Source organism: Ooceraea biroi, chromosome 10 (genome assembly GCF_003672135.1).
Source record: "Ooceraea biroi isolate clonal line C1 chromosome 10, Obir_v5.4, whole genome shotgun sequence".
In the NCBI taxonomy this organism is placed as follows: domain Eukaryota; kingdom Metazoa; phylum Arthropoda; class Insecta; order Hymenoptera; family Formicidae; genus Ooceraea; species Ooceraea biroi.
Genome location: NC_039515.1, coordinates 780,752 through 799,651, shown reverse-complemented (window position 1 = coordinate 799,651; position 18,900 = coordinate 780,752). Strand labels below are relative to the sequence as shown.

Below are 18,900 nucleotides of genomic sequence, written 5' to 3'. Positions count from 1 at the left end.
TTCTCGCACCTGCGCGTTGTAGAATTCCTTGCCCTCGTCGGTCTGCAGGTTCCGCGGACACCTGCGGTCGTCGCGGAATATCCGAGCGAGCGCCTCGGCCACCTCGCTTCCGGACTTACGCTTGAGAGGTACTGTCCACGCGTACTTGCTCAGCGCGTCGATGATCGTCAGTATATAGCGGTAGCCTCTGTTCTGCCGCGCGTAGGATTGCACGTCGACAAGATCCGCCTGCCACAAGTCGTATCCGCGTACGATCACGCGACGACGAGGAAAGTTTCTTCGTGCTGGCGCGTGTAACTCGCGCATCAGTTGCAACCTCTCCGAACTAACGTTGCCGCGCGCCTTGACTCTCATCGTGGCGCGATTCGACGGGCCGGTCCTGTCTCCTCAGTACGGACTCGATCTACCGTCACGATCGATTCGTCGATCGACCCGTTGATCGATCCGTTGAACGCCCCCGTTCGTCCGTCGAACGGTCCGTCGATCGGTCGTTCGACGGTCGATCCGTTGATCGACCCGTTGATCCGTTCGTCGGTCGGTCGGTCCATTGAACGCCCTCGTTCGTCCGTCGAACGGTCCGTCGATCGGTCGTTCGACGGCCAGTCCGTTGATCGACCCGTTGATCGCCCCCGTTCGTCCGTCGAACGGTTCGTCGATCGGTCGTTCGACGGTCGACCCGTTGATCGACCCGTTGATCGGTCCGTTGATCGGTCCGTCGGTCGGTCGGTCGGTCGGTCGGTCGGTCGGTGCGTTCGTCCGCTCGCTTCACTCTCCCGTTACGGGCGGTCTGTCGATGCACACGTATGTCAGCGCTGCTCCGTCGGTTCTCGAGAGCCCGGCCAGGTCGCTGCGCAGCCTCGATACCGTTGCCTCGAGATCGTTCGCCCGTTCCTCGCACGACTGTGCGGTCCTCGTCACCCTGTCCAATCGGTTCGTGTTGGATCTAGCGTCCGTGCGCGTCTTCGCCACACTTTCCGTGAGGTACTTGATCCTCCCGTCGTGCGCCTGCAATTGCGTCGTGAGGGAGGTCGCGTCGGACTGGAGCCGCGACAGCGACGCGGTAATTCGCTCCTCCTGAGCGTTGATCCGCAGTCCCGTTTCCTCGATGACCCTGCGCAACTCAGCCACCCCGCCGTTCGTACCGTCGACGTGCGCTCGTAGCGCGGCGACCGCCTCCCGCAGCTCGCGATAGTCCCTCCGCTGGGCCTCGGATAACGACCCAATCCGCTGGTCCACGTGGTATCGGTTTACCGCATCGTACTCCTCCCGCGGTATGGCCACGTGCCGTATTCGTCACCTCTTAGCGTCGTACTCGTCGCCGTCCGGGACCCGGCAGAGAGCGTTGTCGCGCACGTAACCGCGAACGTCGCATGTCCGAAACCCCGTTTCGTGGTTGCCGCTCCGCGCGAGAGTAGCGCCGAACTTGTTCACGGGCATCGATGTGTCGTGGACGGTGCTTCAGATCGTAATGATACCCGCCTCTCGGAGCTCCTCGATTATAAACAGGAACTCGGCGTCGTGCGAGTCGTTGCCCGCGTCGCGAGACGCCTCGATCAGCCTGAGGCGATCCACCAGCTCGTTCGGATCGTCCCAGTGCACGTAGTCGATCGCGTTGTCGGTTACCCGCATGGTTGGAAGCGACTGCGGTGGTGGTGGTGGTGGCGGTGGCTGCGGTTCCACACCGGCTCCACCGTGACCCGCGGCCGAGTTAATGCACATCAACGGTGCGATAATCTGCTTGTACTTGAAGCCTTTGTTACTCTTTATCGGTCTGTGCGCCTGATACCGCTGCCTGTGCGCGTTCGTCGCCGACAGAATCCGGCGGTACATCGTCGTGTCCTGTACGGTGTACACGCGCTCGTCGGGCATGCGCATGAAGATCAGATCGTACAGACCGGGCGTACCCTCGTACCGCGTACCGTCCACGAATATGTTGTCGTCTGAGCCGACGTCAAAGCGCTTGTCGCCAAGCATCGTGCCGGTCTCACCGATGTACACCCCGTACACGGTGTCGATGGTGCTCGTCCTGCTGGCTGGTCCGCGACCACTGTTCGTGAACAGAGCGTCCACATACTTCCGGCCCAACGGCCCCAGCGTGGCGAACAGCACGTCCCTGCTATCGTCCGTTCGCATGACCTCGGCGACGGATCGCTCCAGCGGGCTCAGCGGCACCGCCGCGTCGGACCCGAGCTTTGCGCTTATCAACGGTGTTGACGTGGCGCTCAGTCTCTGTTGGCCTATCTTTAGCCTCTGCGGCGTAACCATCCGCCGCTTCTGCGGTGTCACTATCGCGGATGACGAGGCGTCGGCGTCCTCGTACTCGTATTTCCTCTTCACGCGATACACGTCGTCGTCGTCGCCGACGGTGTGCTCGACCAGTCGTTTCAACGGCTCGACGATGGGCTTGAAGTGGGTCTCCAAGGCCCGCTCGTCGTCTATTCTGTCAGTCCGCAGACTCCGGTACTTCCTGCGGATGGACTCGTGCGTGCGGGCGACATTCTCCGCGATCACCTCGCGCTCCTGCAACGTACGCGCGGCTGCACCACTCGACATGTCCGCGACGACTGCCCGCTTCCCGACTCCCCGCCTACGGCACGGCGAACTCGTTGAATCCGCGTCTGTACCGACCGTTCCGAAGTGCGCTGTCCTTGTCTATCACGAGGAATCCGTGCCGTAGGCGCCAACAGTCGCGACACAGCGTGGCGAATTCCTCGAAGGTCATGTCGGTGTTCACGTGATCGTTGTACACGTGCCGCAGATTCGTGCCGTCCTGTCGAAAGAGGATCAGCAGATTCGCGTTATCGCGCATCAGGTGTTTCGGTATCCGAGCGTACGTCTGACACAGATAGAAGCAGTCGACGAGCGAGTGCCGTCCCATCGAGAAGTGCTCCCTCATGGCGTCCTGTCTGTCGCACGCGACGTCGTCGAACACGAATATCGAGTGCGGCAGGGCCTCGTGCGGCGGTACGACGTCACCGCTGTCGTGGAACGCGTGATAACCGATCCCGTCCATCGACCCGAGTAGGCGCTTCAGATAGCGGTACTTCGGCTGTTGCAACGACTTCGAGTACACGTACACGTTCTCGAAGCGCACGCCGTGCGCACTCTCGAGCAGGCTGATCACGACGTTCGTCTTGCCACATCCCGACGGTCCGCACACCAGGGCGCGTATGGTAGTTGGTAGCAGAGACCCGTGTCTGCTCGCTCTCGTCTCTCCACTCCCGATCCTGTCGTCCACGTTCGACACTCGTATCCGCACGGACTGCCTGACGTAGCGCATATCGCGCGAACTCGCTCACCGTCGAGCCCCCCCCCCCTCCGCTATTTATACGCGGAACGAACCCACCTGTTCGATCAGTCGCGACCTCGAGGCTGCTGTTGCTACTGCGCACGTCTACGGTTACTCCGACGTGTGACGAATGCGTCTAACCGCTCACCGCGCGGGTCTGCTCAATCGCACCATAGACGCGCTACCCTTCGAGCTGCACATTCCCGGCTACCAGTTCTGCGGGCCCGGTACGAGACTCGCGAAACGACTCGCGCGAGGCGATCGCGGCGTGAACCCGTTGGACGCCGCCTGTCGCGAGCACGACATCGCCTACTCGCGGAGCCGGGAGTTGGTTGAACGGCACGCGGCCGACCGGGTGCTCGCGGACAGAGCGCGCAAGCTCATCTCGGCGAGCGACTCGAGCCTGAGTGAGAGGGCCGCCGCGGCGGCCGTATGGGCGGCCATGAAGGCGAAGACGAAACTCGGAATGGGTCTGAGGAGCAAGAGGCGATCGGTGCCTGGTATAAAGAGGACGACGGGCAGGAGGAAGAGGGCAACCACTGCGGCCAAGAGACCGGCGAGGACGCTCCCGATAGCGAAACGCGGCGGTTTCCTGCCGCTCCTGCCGGTCCTGGGCGCGCTCGGGTCGCTGATCGGTGGTGCGGCCGGCGTCGCGAAGGCGGTGAACGACAGCAAGGCTAAGCGTCGTCAGCTGGAGGAGCTGCAGCGTCACAATCGTGCGATGGAAGGGCGTGGTCTTTATCTCGCGCCGCACGCGCGCGGTCGCGGTACGAAGAAGAAAAAAAAAACGTCCCCGTCAGCACTAGGATTGCCACCCGGCGCGACGACGGGCGCGCAGCTAGCAGCGGCGGCCGCGCGTCTTCGCGTGCCGTTCTTCAGAGGGGTGTTTATGCGCGACGCGTTACCCGCGCGTGCGCGTCGCAACGAGTGCGGCATCGTGAACCTCGACGCCTCCGCGGGTCCGGGGACTCATTGGGTCGCGTACGCTAAGAGGGGCGAGAGGGTCGTCTACTTTGACAGTTTCGGCAACTTGCGTCCACCGCGCGCACTCGAGCGCTATCTGGGTGGCGTCGCATCGATCGCGTACAATCGCCACCGTTATCAGACGTACGACGAGCAGATCTGCGGGCAGTTGTGTCTGCGTTTTCTCCACGACATCGAGTGGGAGGGGGGGGGGACGGCGGTTCATCATGTCGCTGACGCTCACGCTGACCGGTAGAAGCAGCGTTCTGACGGTGTGTTACTTCCCGCCCATCGATCTGAGCGACGGTTCCTACGAGCTCGGTCTCGTAGATTTCGAGACGTACAACTCGATACCTAACGTCGACGCGACCAACAACCGATTCTACTTCAGCGAGAGGGACGCGTTGATAACGATTCCAGAGGGATCCTACGAGCTCCGTGCCATAAGCCGGTTCCTGAGGAACGCCGTGCTCCGTCGACGTGACGACGACAACGACGACGGCGGCGGCGGCGACGACTCCGACTCCGTCGGAACGTACGACATGTACGACAGTGAGGAGAGCACGGGGGAGGACGTGCTCGCTCTACGCGCCAACGACAACATCATACGCAGCGAGATGAAGTGCGCCTATAGGGTGAACTTCGCCAAGCCCGGCACCATCGGTCCGCTCCTGGGGTTCTCGCCGCGCGTACTACGGCCCAACAGGTGGTACGCGTCCGACGAACCGGTGAACATCATGAGCGTGAACGTCATCCGCGTGGAGTGCAACGTCACGGCGGGGGCGTACAGCAACAACAGGCCCGTGCACACGATACACGAGTTCGCGCCCAACGTGCCACCGGGATATAAACTGTCGAAGAGGCCCGGACAGATCATTTACCTCCCGGTCATCGCACGGAGCGTCACCGACATCACGGTGCGCGTCGTGGATCAGAACGGTCGGCCGATCGACTTTCGCGGCGAGGAGATAACGGTGCGTCTGCACGTGCGACGACAACGACGCGTTGCGTAGAGCCGTAGGGAATGCTCGTACTGCGGGGTGGTGGAGGACGCGGAAGAAGAGGTACTACTACTCAGACGCGAGAGCGTCCCGAGGAGGGGGAGGTGCGCGGGAGCGGTTACGGTACGACGCTGAACACGGAGAACGCGGGCTTCCTTCGTTTGTTGGGATACACCGTCCTGCGAAACGGCTACGATGGTCGACGTACTCGACATCGGCGATGAGTCGGTTTTCGACGAGCGCATCGTCGGACTCGAGACCCACACGTACAACCCGTACGCCAACACCACGTTCGGGCACAGCGATGAGATACGGATTCCCATACACCAGCAGGATCTGTACACGTTGCCCTGTGAGAGCTATCTCTACATCGAGGGTACGTTCTCGGTCGATGGGGCAGCAGCTGCGGGGGATGCTCAAGCGGCGCCCGATGAACCTGGTGAACCCCAGACGCACCTGGTGAACAACTGCGCGGCCTTCCTGTTCGACGAGCTTCGTTACGAGCTCAACGGCGTGGAGATAGACAGGAGCCGAAACGTCGGCGTGACGAGCACGCTCAAGAACTACGTTTCCCTGACCCACGCGCACAGTAATATCCTACTGAGCGCTGGATGGAGTCTGACGGGCACGTTCGGGCTGAGTGATTTCAACCTCTGCGTCCCTCTCGGGATGCTATTGGGATTCTGCGAGGACTACAGACGCGTGGTGATCAACGCGCGGCACGAGCTCGTTCTGATTCGTGCGCGCAACGACAACAATTGCGTCGTGCTATCGGGCGACCGACACGGGGCGCGGATAGACCTGCACAAGGTGCAGTGGCGCATGCCGCACGTCTACCTGAACGAGATCAACAAACTACGGTTGCTGTGTACCCTGGAGAGCGGACGATTTCTCAGTATGACGTTCCACTCGTGGGATCTGTATGAGTTCCCCCTTCTGCAGAGCACGACCGCTCACTCCTGGGCCGTCAAAGCGGCCACGCAGCTGGAAAAACCGCGCTACGTCATCTTCGCGCTGCAGACCGGTCGAAGGAACGCCGCGACGAAGGACGCGTCACTGTTCGACGCCTGCGACCTCTCCAACGTGAAGCTGTTTCTCAATTCGACGTTCTATCCCTACGACGACATGCATCTGGACTTTGCGAAGAATCGCTACGCGATACTGTACGACATGTATGCCAGATTCCGCAGAGCGTACTACGCGCTCGATCGGGACGACGATGGAACGGTGCTCACGATGAACAAGTTCCTGCACTGTGGACCGCTCGTGGTGCTGGACTGTTCGAGGCAGAACGAGACCGTGAAGAGCGCCACCGTCGACGTTCGCATAGAGTTCGACTGCAGGCGTAACGTCCCGCTCGAGACCACTGCGTACTGTCTGATACTCCACGATCGCGTAGTCGAGTACAACCCGCTGACGAGCCTGGTACGTCGCGTCGTCTGATCGCACCCATGGCTGCCGAGCCGATATTCGCCGACCTGCAGGGCTTCATCGTCCAGGGCGGCTTCGCGGTGAAGGAGGTTGCCGTACTGCGTACGTGGAACCGAGTGCTGACGCACCATGTCTTCCGCCCACCTGTGGCATGGAGTCGCCTGACGAGGGACGAGAGGTCTCAGGCCGTCTGGTTATCGAGCAACCACCATAGACTCCGCTGGACGGACGGTAACGTGCCCTACGGACACGCCGGCGCTCTTATTCGTAGAGCGGTATCCGTCCTGGGAGAAGGAGGAGACAAGAGGCTCGTCTACGTAAAGGGCGCGGAGAAGAGGCGGTAGCTGGAGGGTATCCTCGGCGATCTCGTGGGCGAACGCCGCGTCACCGTCAGGTCCATCGACGACGACTTCGAGGACATCGCGCGTCTGAGCGAGTTGGTGGGCCCCGATCGCGGAACGTACCGCTGCAGCGCGCACAGCGGGGTCTGCGCGTTGGAGAACGTGCTGACGCTGCACGCGTGGTGGGTGGGTGGACCGTCGCGCGTGGGATATGGAATAAATAAGTAGTGGTTTCTTATAAGCACTATATGTATTTCTATATATATGTTATTATACATTACTGTTTTGCATTATTAAAATATATATATATATATATATATATGTATGTGTTTATCGCTTATTATACATTACTCTATACTTATATCCTATACATTATAGTTTATATACAGTGTGTGTGTGTGTGCGCGCGCGCGCACGCGCGTGTGTGTTGCTCCTCTCATATCTCCTCCTCTTCCTGCTCTGCGGGGGGGGGGGGTCTCCTACAAAAGAGAGTACACATATGTTAACACCAGTATCGGCGGAGCGTGTGTGTAGACGCCGCAGAAACGTATGGTGTAGCACTACTTGCTCACGTGGCGGCGTGTTGGCGCGCACATACTGCAGGCCGATTCCTCTGCAGACGACTGGGTGGACCGCATCAAAGAATTCCACCCGGTGCTGCAACACCACGTCGATGTTCTGCAGACACGTTGTCACATCGCGCCTGGCAGATCATGTACACTTGGTTATATAGGTCGGGTCATAGGTCGGGTCATAGGTCGGGTCATTAGGTTTACGTAGGTTTGTGTGTACTTACAAGACCTGCAGCATCTCGGCAACATGTGCCTCGTCCACTGACGCGCCGAGACGGTTGAGGAATCCCGTCGTCTCGCGCGTCTTCGTCGTCAGTGCAGCGGCGTTGTGTGCCACCATCACCGCCGCTGCGTAGACTCCCTCGGTGGCGCCAAGTACGGTATCCATTTTATTAACAATTGTCGCGACACAAGTGACAGATGTCGGGTTGTCGGTTACAATAGGAATGACAGTGTGTCGCATGATGCGTTATCTTTATAGAGCGCATGATATGAAGGGCTTGCTCTTTCCGCGCGGTGTCAGCGAGATGAAGCTCGTCTTCACAATCGCGCTATGGATAGCCGGGTCACTTTATCTCGCCCCGTATATGCGAAAAAGGGAATTGAATCCCGAAGAAAGATTGTGGGAAACTCCCCGTACGATAGACAGGCTGCGGGACGTGTGCCATAGTCAGCAGGTACGCTAGCCTGTGGCGAGCTGACATAGCGATGTTTCGACCGTACTCGCGTTTCACTATCAGGGGTAACTGCGGAAGCATGGGACGGTTGACTTGTGTACCGCGATAACATGCGAAAAAGGAAATTGAATCCCGCAGAAGGTTGGTACGGGATACAACTACTGTACAATAGACGGGCTGCGAAACGCGTGCCATAGTCAGCGAGTACACTGGTCTGTGGGACGCTGACACAGCGAAGATGCGACCGACTCGCGTTACACTATATGCTGCAATTACATAATCGCCCCTTATCGGTCCGCTGGACACGTATGCATGTGCCGTACCGCTCAGGGGTAAATGCGGAAGCTGGACAGCTGACTCGTGTGCAGAGATATTTCGAACGGTCGGAAGATGTCCGACCATTTGAGGAACCGCGTTCGAATAGTTGACCCCTAGCACGACCACGCATTCCCCTCTACGTAGCGTGCTTATACATGGGAGCAGGCGGGTATATAAACTGCGTTCCGCTGAGGGTTCGTCAGTCAGACGTTCATATTCTGAGTGTAGAGGACCTGCCCACTGCGCAATGTACCACGTCACGTTACCTCTCGACCAGATGGGGACCGCAGCTCCGCGGCCTGTGGAGGACGGTGGTGCGCTGAAGAAGCGACGTCGCGAGTAAGTTACGCGCGCGCTGGCCGCTGGGGTCACGATTTGGCATCAACATCATCGTTTTCTCGACTCACAGGTGGAGAGACGTCGCCGCGACGCCCAACGTAGACGTGCGACGCATGCGGATACTAGGCCGCCGATACAACCTGACCAGGACCGGTTACAAGTTTCTGGAGATAAGACTAGGCATCCCTCCGACCGCGGATGCGGTGGTCGTGCACATCGTGCTGGGAGACACTGCCGGCAAGGAGATACTGCTGACTCCCGAAATGTGGAAGGGACTGGTGGACAGTAGAGCCATAATCTGCGACAACCTCGCGCGGGCTAACGGTGAGCACGGTCTGCCTCCGCCCATGCAGCTGGGTGACCTGACGGTGCGCTTCGCTACCATCAACAGCCAGCCAACGATACATCTGGACACTCCGTCCGGACGGTTGACCCTGTCCGCACCGACGGTGCGCTTCCTATACGGATTGCGGCACTGCGTCCAGCGCGTGATCGCCACGATGACCGGTGTCGTCGGACGCGCCGAGGCTAAACTTCGCGCCTTCCGACACATCGCCGCGGGTGTGAAGGATCCTTCCGGCGCTCTCAGGGCCATAAGCGGCAGCGCGGACTTCGACCGAAACGATCTGCTCGATTGCGAACTGCTGATTATGGTGTTTGGTAATTTTTGAGTTACACGCCGCATACCAGCAGTCTCCACGCGCACATTATCTATTATATTATGTTATACATTTATATATATATATATATATATGTTCTGTATGTAAACACGTTTTTTACGTTAATTAAAGTATTTTTTCCGATCAGATTGCATCTTTTTATCGCGTTGGACCTCTTCACCTCCCCTACCTGTACCTATCTGTATAACATCTATGTAGTATCAGTGGCTGGCATTATAGAGAGTAATACGTTAGACGTCGTGTCCATACGACATTGCACAGGACATGCAACCGTGAACGCGCCCGTGCAGGTCCACAAAATACGATCACCTGACCTTGCACATGTTCGTGCATGCCCAAGCGTATATAAACATAGGGATGATGCAATATGTAACAATAGCGCAGCCGCCATTTGCGCTACTGCGCAGTTTCGGGGCGCGTTCCGAGAAAACATTATAATAATAATGATGATGCAATAGGTAACAATAGGTAACAATATACAACCCCCCCCCCCCGCTGATTCAGCCCTTCGATGTGAACATGATACCTCTGCTAAGTCAGCCCCCCCCTGTGTCCTTGAACATGTTCGTGCAGGTCCAAGCGTATATGAAATTGTGCTGATGTTGCACTATATAACAATAAGAGATTCTCGGTCTAACGAGCGGATACCATCGCTAATTTTGCTGACGTGTGCGAAACTGCGCAGTACGTGATGCATATATAAAACGGGAAGTGTGTTCGATCGAGCAAACGCGACGATGTTCCTGTTGCTGCCGGAAGACAGAGAGATCTGCCGTTTGACGAGCGAGCAGTTGCAGTACGTTCGGAAGATCATTCTCCTGGAACGATACGGCAACTACGTGGAAGGGTTGTGGAACAGGTTACCGGAACATCTGAGACGCGATCCCGAGGTGCAACGGTACCGCAACTGCTACGCGCACTACAATCAGCCCGGTCAGCGTACGCACATAGACGGACCGCTACCGCGGATCATCGAATGTCACAAGTGTCGAGCGATCGAGGCGCGAGGGTTGCACGGATCGGTCTGTGACAAAGCTACGCAGACGTAGACGCGTGACCGGCGATCTCCGCTATTCCGTCGCGCGAAGATGCGAGATTTGGTCTTCAACGAACGCATGAGCCCTCTCGAGGAGGACGTCAACGAAGTTCTCGGGGACGTCCACGACGTTCTCGGGGACGGTACTCCAGAAGAGACCGGGCCCGGGAGCGTTCAGCGAATCCCGGTAGCGCGTTTTCTGCGCGACCGCGAGATCGGTGTACGTCGAACCGGCGAACGTTCCACGAGGCAGGGAGTCGTGATTTAAAAGAGGAGCGTCGTGGACTGGCCGTATCACGTGCGAAGGGCACTGTACACGCGGATGCTGAGAGAGTGCAAGGACGCGGCAACAGGAACGCGAAGATCATGGGACTGGCGGTACTACACGGAGGACATCGCCTACAACGTCGAGGACAGGGAGGTAGCGCTGTGCGTCACGATTCCCGCCGGTCTCGGGCGGTTGTGCGAACTGACGGTGATGAACGGCCTATACCGAACGACCTATACCTACATAATCGACCTACATAATCGATGGCGAGGAGTGAATCATGAAATGTCGATAGCGGAAAGACAATATTATAACGAACGGGCAAAGCGGGAGGAGGAACGGACACAGTTACAAGGTGAACTGGCGAAGTACGAGGGCGTCCCGTTCTATGCAGAGCGGTTGAAGGCGATGAACGAGGACGTTAACGACGTAGAACGTCATTGCTCGACGTGCGAGCGACGGACGTGCACGTGCTCCAAGGTGTAAGAACGCTCTTCGTCGCGCGAAGACGATGTCTCCATGTGCACGCGCACATTATCTATTATATTATGTTATACATTATATTGGGTTGTTCGGAAAGTTATTTCATTTTTTCAAGGAAAAATGAAAGGCGGTTTTTCCATATTTTAAATAAATTTTATTCAGTGATGTATTGGCCATTTTGTTCCACTACCTTTCGCCATATTTCTGGCAACTTTAAGATTCTACGCTCATAGAAGTCCTTCTCCTTATTGACAAAAAATTGAAGCAAGTGATTTTTGACGCCTTCATTTGAATCAAAGTTTACATTGTTCAAAGAATTTTGTAGAGACCGGAACAAATGGTAATCGGATGGTGCCAGATCAGGAGAGTATGGTGAGTGTAGTAGCACATCCCATCCAAGCTGTAAAAGCTTCTGGCGAGTGACCAAACTTGTGTGTGGTCTGGCATTGTCGTGATGGAATACGACACCTTTCCTATTCGCCAATTCTGGTCGCTTCTGCTTGATGGCAGCATCCAATTCATCCAGCTGACGACAATACACTTTCGAATCAATCGTCTGGTTGCTTGGTAGTAGCTCGAAAAATACGATTCCCTTCCAATCCCACCATACAGAAAGCATGATCTTCTTTTGATGAATATCTGCCTTGGATGTCGATTGAGCAGGTTCATCTTGCCTGGACCATGATCGTTTTCGCTTAACATTGTTGTAAACAATCAATTTTTCATCTCTAGTTATGATTCGCTTCAAAAATGGTTCATTTTCTTAACGTTTCAACGATGAATCGCAGATGGTAATGCGTCGAATCAAGTCAATTTCCTTTAAATTGTGTGGAACCCAAATATCGAGCTTTGAAACGAATCCAAGGCGTTTCAAATGATCGTAAACAGTCGAATTCGATAAATTTAACTTTTCAGCAATTTCGCGTGTTGTTATGCGACGGTTTGCATCCACCAGAGCCTTTATTTTCTCGTCATCAGCTTTAATTGGCCGACCTGAACGTGGTGCATCTTTCAAATCGAAATTTCCAGTACGAAATTTCGAAAACCAATTCTGACAATGACGTTCACTCAATACATCTTCTCCGTACACGACACCAATTTTTTTCTCGCTTGCACTGCATTTTTACCCTTTCGGTAGTAAAAAAGCAAAATATTACGAAAATGCTCACTTTGATTTTCCATGTTTGATGTGATGCCAAAAAACAATTACTTGACAGATCGCAACACAATAAGATACTAAATGACGTCTGAAATATCAGTTGTCAAAATATAAAACGAATTTGTCGCTTAGAGTAAGGTTAAGTATCGAGGAACGCGACTAACGACATCTCTTTGTGAAAAACGAAATTACTTTCCGAACAACCCAATATGTATATATATATATATGTTCTTTATGTAAACACATTATTCACGTTAATTAAAGTATTTTTTCCGATCAAATTGCGTCTTTTTATCATGTTGAACCTCCTCACCTCCCCTCCCTGTACCTATCTGTATAACATCTAAGTAGTATCAGTGGCTAGCATTATAGAGAGTAATACGTTAGACGCCGCGTCTGCAAAATTAGCGATGGTATCACCTGACCTTGCACGTGTTCGTGCAGGCCCAAGCGTATATAAGAGTAGTGCTGATGTTGCACTATGTAATGTGCTGCTGTTGCACTATGAGTTTCGGGCCGCGTTCCGAGACAAAACGATAAAACGACACCTAACCTTGAACATGTTCGTGTAGGTCCAAGCGTATATAAAATTGTGCTGATGACGCAATAGGTAACAATAGCGCTGTACCACATGTAACATTATACGACCCCCCCCCTTGCTGATTCAGCCCTCTGATGTGAACATGATATCCCTGAGTCAGCACCACCTCCCCTGTGTCCTTGAACATGTTCGTGCAGATCTACGCCGACCCCCCCCTACTGATTCATCTCTCCGATGTGAACATGATACTCCTGCTGAGTCAGCACCCCCTCCACCCTGCTGACTCACCCCCCCGTGACCTTAAACATGCCCCTCCCCCTGCTGACTCATCCCCCTCCCCCTCCCCCTCCCCCCATGCTAACTCAGCCCCCTCCCCCTCACCCCCCCTCGTTGCCCCTGGGTTAGAACCGGCCCTCTATATCTACTTCTAGTAATATATACATACCTATATATAAATCGATACTTAAATACGAATTATAATAACACAAGAAAATACATATCTAACATTAAGTTAATATTCTTTTCCTCCTCATTCCGCTAGTATGCGTAATAGCAGTAAGAAATAGGTAGAGGATAACCTACTGGCAGCAAGGAACCTTCTCTTCAATAATTTTAGCAAATATCGTGCACCCCCGATATTTGTCTAAGGTGGGGGGTGTTACGTCCAGGAGACTCCACGGTTCCTCGCTTCCATAGGGAAAATATTAAATTTAGAAACCCTACAAAAACCTTTTTAAAAAAAGAAAAAATATTTACGCTAAGTACATAAAACGTATCGAACTTTCTAAAAAGTGTAATTATAAAAAAAACAACCTTTCTACAAAAGTGTATTATGAAAATTTATTTCTTCAAAAATATACATGAAATCAATGCAATTAGCCGAGTATATCATTATTTATTGAAAAGTGAATTGTTCATAAATGGATATGAAATCATAAAACGGACTTAAACTGACTCAAATGATCAACAGAATCATAGTGAAGCAAAAAACTTGGCGTGCCCGAGTCGTCTTACGATACAATAGCTCACCATACAAAATACAGTACAAATCAAAATACTGTTACTCAAGTTTATAAGAATTTTGTAAGATGTGTCAAATGTGATTCGGGCACGCCAAGTTTTTTGCTTCACTATGATTCTGTTGATCATTTGAGTCAGTTTGAGTCCGTTTTATGATTTCATATCCATTTATGAACAATTCACTTTTCAATAAATAATGATATACTTGTCTAATTGCATTGATTTCATGTAAATTTTTGACGAAATAAATTTTCATAATACACTTTTTTAGAAAGGTTGTTTTTTTATAATTACACTGCTTTTAGAAAGTTCGATACGTTTTATGTACTTGGCGTAAATATTTTTTCTTTTTTTAAAAAGGTTTTTGTAGGGATCTCACTCCTTTTTGTAAATTTTTGAAATTTTGATAGCATAGAATTTCAATATTCAAAAAATAAATTATTATTTAGAGATTATTATTTTTATTATTAATTATGTGGAAAATAAATATATAAATTACAAAACGCTACCTTTGCCATTTGTTGAGATATCTCGATTCAACTACAAACGAAACGAAAAGCACTACAAACAACTACAAACGATTATAAAGAAGACTGCGAAAGCGGATTCGCGATATCTCAACAAATGGCAAAGTTAGCTTTTTGCAATTTATTTAATTGTTTATTACTTTTAAATGGTTCAATTACAAAACATGAAAAACAACTAGAAACAATCCTGAAAAAGACAGCGCAAGCGGATTCGCGATATCTCACCAAATGGCAAAGGTAGCTATTTTTTATTTAAACAAATGTTAATAACTTTGAAAGTTCAACTATAAACGAAACAACTAGAAACGAGTCTGAAAAAGACAGCGCAAGCGGATTCGCGATATCTTAACAAATGGCAAAGTTAGCTATTTGTTATTTAAACAAATTTAATTTAATTAATACCTTTTGAACAGTTCAACTACAAACGAAAGAACTAGAAATGATTCTGAATCTGAAAAAGACAGCGCAGGCGAATTCGCGATATCTTCACAAATGGCAAAGGTAGCTATTTTTTATTTAAACTAATATTAATAACTTTTGAAAGTTCAACTACAAACGAAAGAACTAGAAACGATTCTGAATCTGAAAAAGACAGCGTAGGCGAATTTGCGATATCTTCACAAATGGCAAAGTTAGCTATTTTTTATTTAAACAAATGTTAATAACTTTTAAAAGTTCACGTACAAACGAAACGAAACAACTACAAACGATTCTGAAAAAGACAGCGCAAGCAGATTCGCGATATCTCAACAAATAGAAAAGTTAGCTATTTTTCATTTAAACAAATGTTAATTCTGTATTCAATATCTTTATTTAATAGTCAGTGTATTATTCAATTTTAGTGTATCTTGTTTCAATATTCAGTGAGCACTAAAAATAGAAGACGCTCGTATCGTGGCGAGCGTCAACTGAAATGTACTCAACGTATCAGACGCAATGTGAATTCTCCATAATCTAACGCGCCTATAATGTGAACGCACCTTGACGGACAAACTCGCTTTGTTGTGTGCGTGCGAGCATACGTACGTGAGTCTGAAACTTCTGACTCTGATGGAACTTAAGGAAACCGGAACGTCACAATTCTAGCATACGATTACGATATCTCAGGATAGACTGCACCAATCGCGTTCGGAGTGCTCGTGATCGAAAGCTTGCATCCATATTATGTTATTAAAGTGCCGTTTGATTTTTGATTACGGCTTTAGATCCTGAGATATTTAAATCGAAAGTTTGTGTGACGCGAAATTCCGGATAAGCTATACGGTAGCTCCTCGACGATGCCGCGCCAGTGCCGTATCAAACGGCTATTTCTCATGCGGCTTTTTTGTATGTACTTGGCGTCGCGACGCTACCACGTCGCTTGATAAAGAAAAGTAACAAGTAAGAACTAATCTCCACCAGCGGAAAGAACGACCGGACGAGCGCAGGGGCCAAGTGGTCTTATTGTTAACAAGCGTCACGAAGCGATATGCGAACCATAAGGCTCACAATTTTTTCAACCCCCGCCTGCGCTCGGCCGAAACACTCGATAGGCAAAAAACAACCGGAGTTAATAGCTAAAATCACTTAGCAAAGACCGCTCCAGATCTGGAAAAGCGGAGCGGCACTTAGGAATCGTGACCCGCTGACGGCAATAAAGTAATCCACCGAATTTAAATACTGAGAAGTTCTGCCATACATGGGCAGTTGTGAACCAGATATGCGATATAAATAGATTTAAACTAAGGGAAGCGTAAACGTGGATTGTCTTATGTATGGTCAAAGGAGGGGTCTTCATAAGTGCCGCACTTTAACTCTTGAGAACAAAATCATAAATCCATCAGATACCACGGCAATTCAGAAGCAACAAACGCTCCATTAGAAACAAATTTTTTTTACTTTTCTTCTTTTCTGGGAAACGAATAACCCCCGCCTACATTCTTTTAGCCCTATATAAAGGGAACAATTTGGCCAGAGAGGCTCTTTTAATCTTTGGTCAGCCTGCAATCTGCATTACGTTATTGTTTCGCTCCCGTGATCGGGACGTCGAGTAAAAGAAATAGAGTCAGTGATAGACTCCACCCGACGACTCTCTGGTCCGACTGGCCCCTTCATCCAACCCATTGAAGAACAACACCATCTGAAGAGCAATCACGGAAGAAAGTAAGCTAAATTCATATAACAATTTCATTTTTTTACTCCCTTTTCGACCGTTTCGTGGGATTTTATATTTCCGAAAAAAGTCTATTCCGTTTTTTCCCCTTTAAGTGGCCTTTGTAAATCGCGGACGGAGTTGTTCCCCGCCGGCAGAATTGAGTAGTTCCTCGCCGGCAGAATTAGTGACGTTCGAGCAAGGGGCACCCCTCCCCGTACCGGCAACAATCGAGGAACCAGGAAAATCTAGCGATACAACCGAGCGGGTATCACCCCTTACAATTGACATTCCGTCTCCTACTTCAGCAAACGCTAATTCACCCTCTTCTTCCAGCTACTCCCCTCTTTCCCTCCCTGAACTGTCTCCACGGTGGTATTCACCCATCCCCTCTCCCGAGCTCGAGCAGATTCTGAACTCGGCTATCCCTTCCCCAATTCCCGAAGTGAGTCCCGAATCACACCTTCCCCCACCACCTCTAGTCCCTGAAAACCCCGAGTTTTCCGGGCTACCCATTCCCACCATCTCAGCGTTAAGGGAATTCTCCCAGGGCGCTTTCCACCTGCTGTTTGAGTACTTCCTTGATTTTTTCCCCACTTACTCTCTTCCACTTCTACCTCATACTGTAACCTGCGGACCTGGAACTATAAATATACCTGCCCTCAGGGACGCAGTCTGGAACGCTGGTCCTAATATATTTGTACCCTTCATAACCCGCCACCGCGTCCATCCTGTACTAATCCCCGCGTCTTACATTAGAGAATTTTTATATAATTTTAATTCCGAAATTTAGGTATAATAATGTAATTTACAATTATAACGTTTTGTACATGCATCAATACCATTTTGAATTTACCAAAATTATAGTTTTTAATTTAGAATTAATCAAAATTTATACTGATTAATAATATGTATTTGATAATTTCAAAAATATTCAAAAGTATGGTAAATCTACCGATTAGCGAACCCACCTCCTATCACCTTGTCCTTGACATATATTATAGAGGTCACCTTCCTGAGTGACCTTCAAAAGGTTTTAGCCGTCGGTCGTTGTTTACTAAAAAGTTATTAACAAAAGAAGTTTAATGATTTTGCACGAATTTTCAGCCGTCCACAACAAGCAAAAGTTATATTTTCCGAAACTGGAGCCCCAGACACATACGCTCGGTTTCAGCCCGCTTCGCCCCCCGCCCCCCGCCAGAACCAGTGTAACAGATTTTACCGTACAGATTTTGATCACCTGGAACACGGCACCGATTCCGGCGGGGGGGGGTGGGGCGAAGCCTCTGCCCCCCGCCCTCCCGCGAAGCGGGCTGAAAATGAGCTGTCCGAGGCTCCAGTTTCGGAAAATATAACCTAACCAGGTTAGGTTAGGTTAGGTTAGTTTAGGTTAGGTTAAAGCAGAGAATACTTTGTATTTAACTGTTTATGCTTTTGGTTAAAGTAAAGAATACTTTGTACTTATATTAAAAGAAACTATTCTATATATTGTTGTGTCTGGGATGTGTTACCCGGTACACCGAGCGGCGTGATCGGCAGAGGCTGAGCGATCGTCGGCTCGGAAGAAGACGCGCGTTGCCAAGCGAAATCAACAAGCGGGGAGTTGACGAGTTGAAGCTCAGCTGCAAGCTCAGCTGGACGTGTCGCGAGCCCGATTCCTGAATTATTGAAATATTGTGATCAAGCGTTGTATCGGAATGTCGGAGTGCAATTGCAATAAAGTTTCTTCTTGTAAACGCACAAGCGCTTTATTCACGCGAGAGTGCGAGTGCTAGCGAGCGCGGACGCGTGTCGAGCGGAATTCGTCGCCCGGACGCAACAATATTAACGATTCACTGCTTTAAATGACTTTCCTTCCTTCGTTCATATACATATTCGTCTTTTATATCTTTCAATATTCAAAATAACTACTATATTTGCAAAACTTCTTTTGTTAATAACTTATTCATAAACAACGATCGACGACTAAAACCTAGTGCGGGTTATTCGGGAAGGTGACCTTTGTAATATATGTCAATATTATGTTCTTGGTTCACGTAGATAGCTGAAAATTCGTGTAAAATCATTAAACTTCTTTTGTTAATAAATAAACACAATGAACTGCTGTGAGCGAAGCTGGATGTA

General features: G+C 51.1%; 1 protein-coding gene across 1 annotated transcript; it reads left to right on the top strand.

Annotated features, from left to right (window-relative positions):
- Positions 1-5,448: 5,448 nt before the first annotated feature.
- On the top strand, positions 5,449-6,696 carry LOC113562801. The gene has a single exon (XM_026973292.1). The coding sequence runs from the start codon at positions 5,449-5,451 to the stop codon at positions 6,694-6,696; it is 1,248 nt and encodes a 415-aa protein (XP_026829093.1).
- Positions 6,697-18,900: the final 12,204 nt, after the last annotated feature.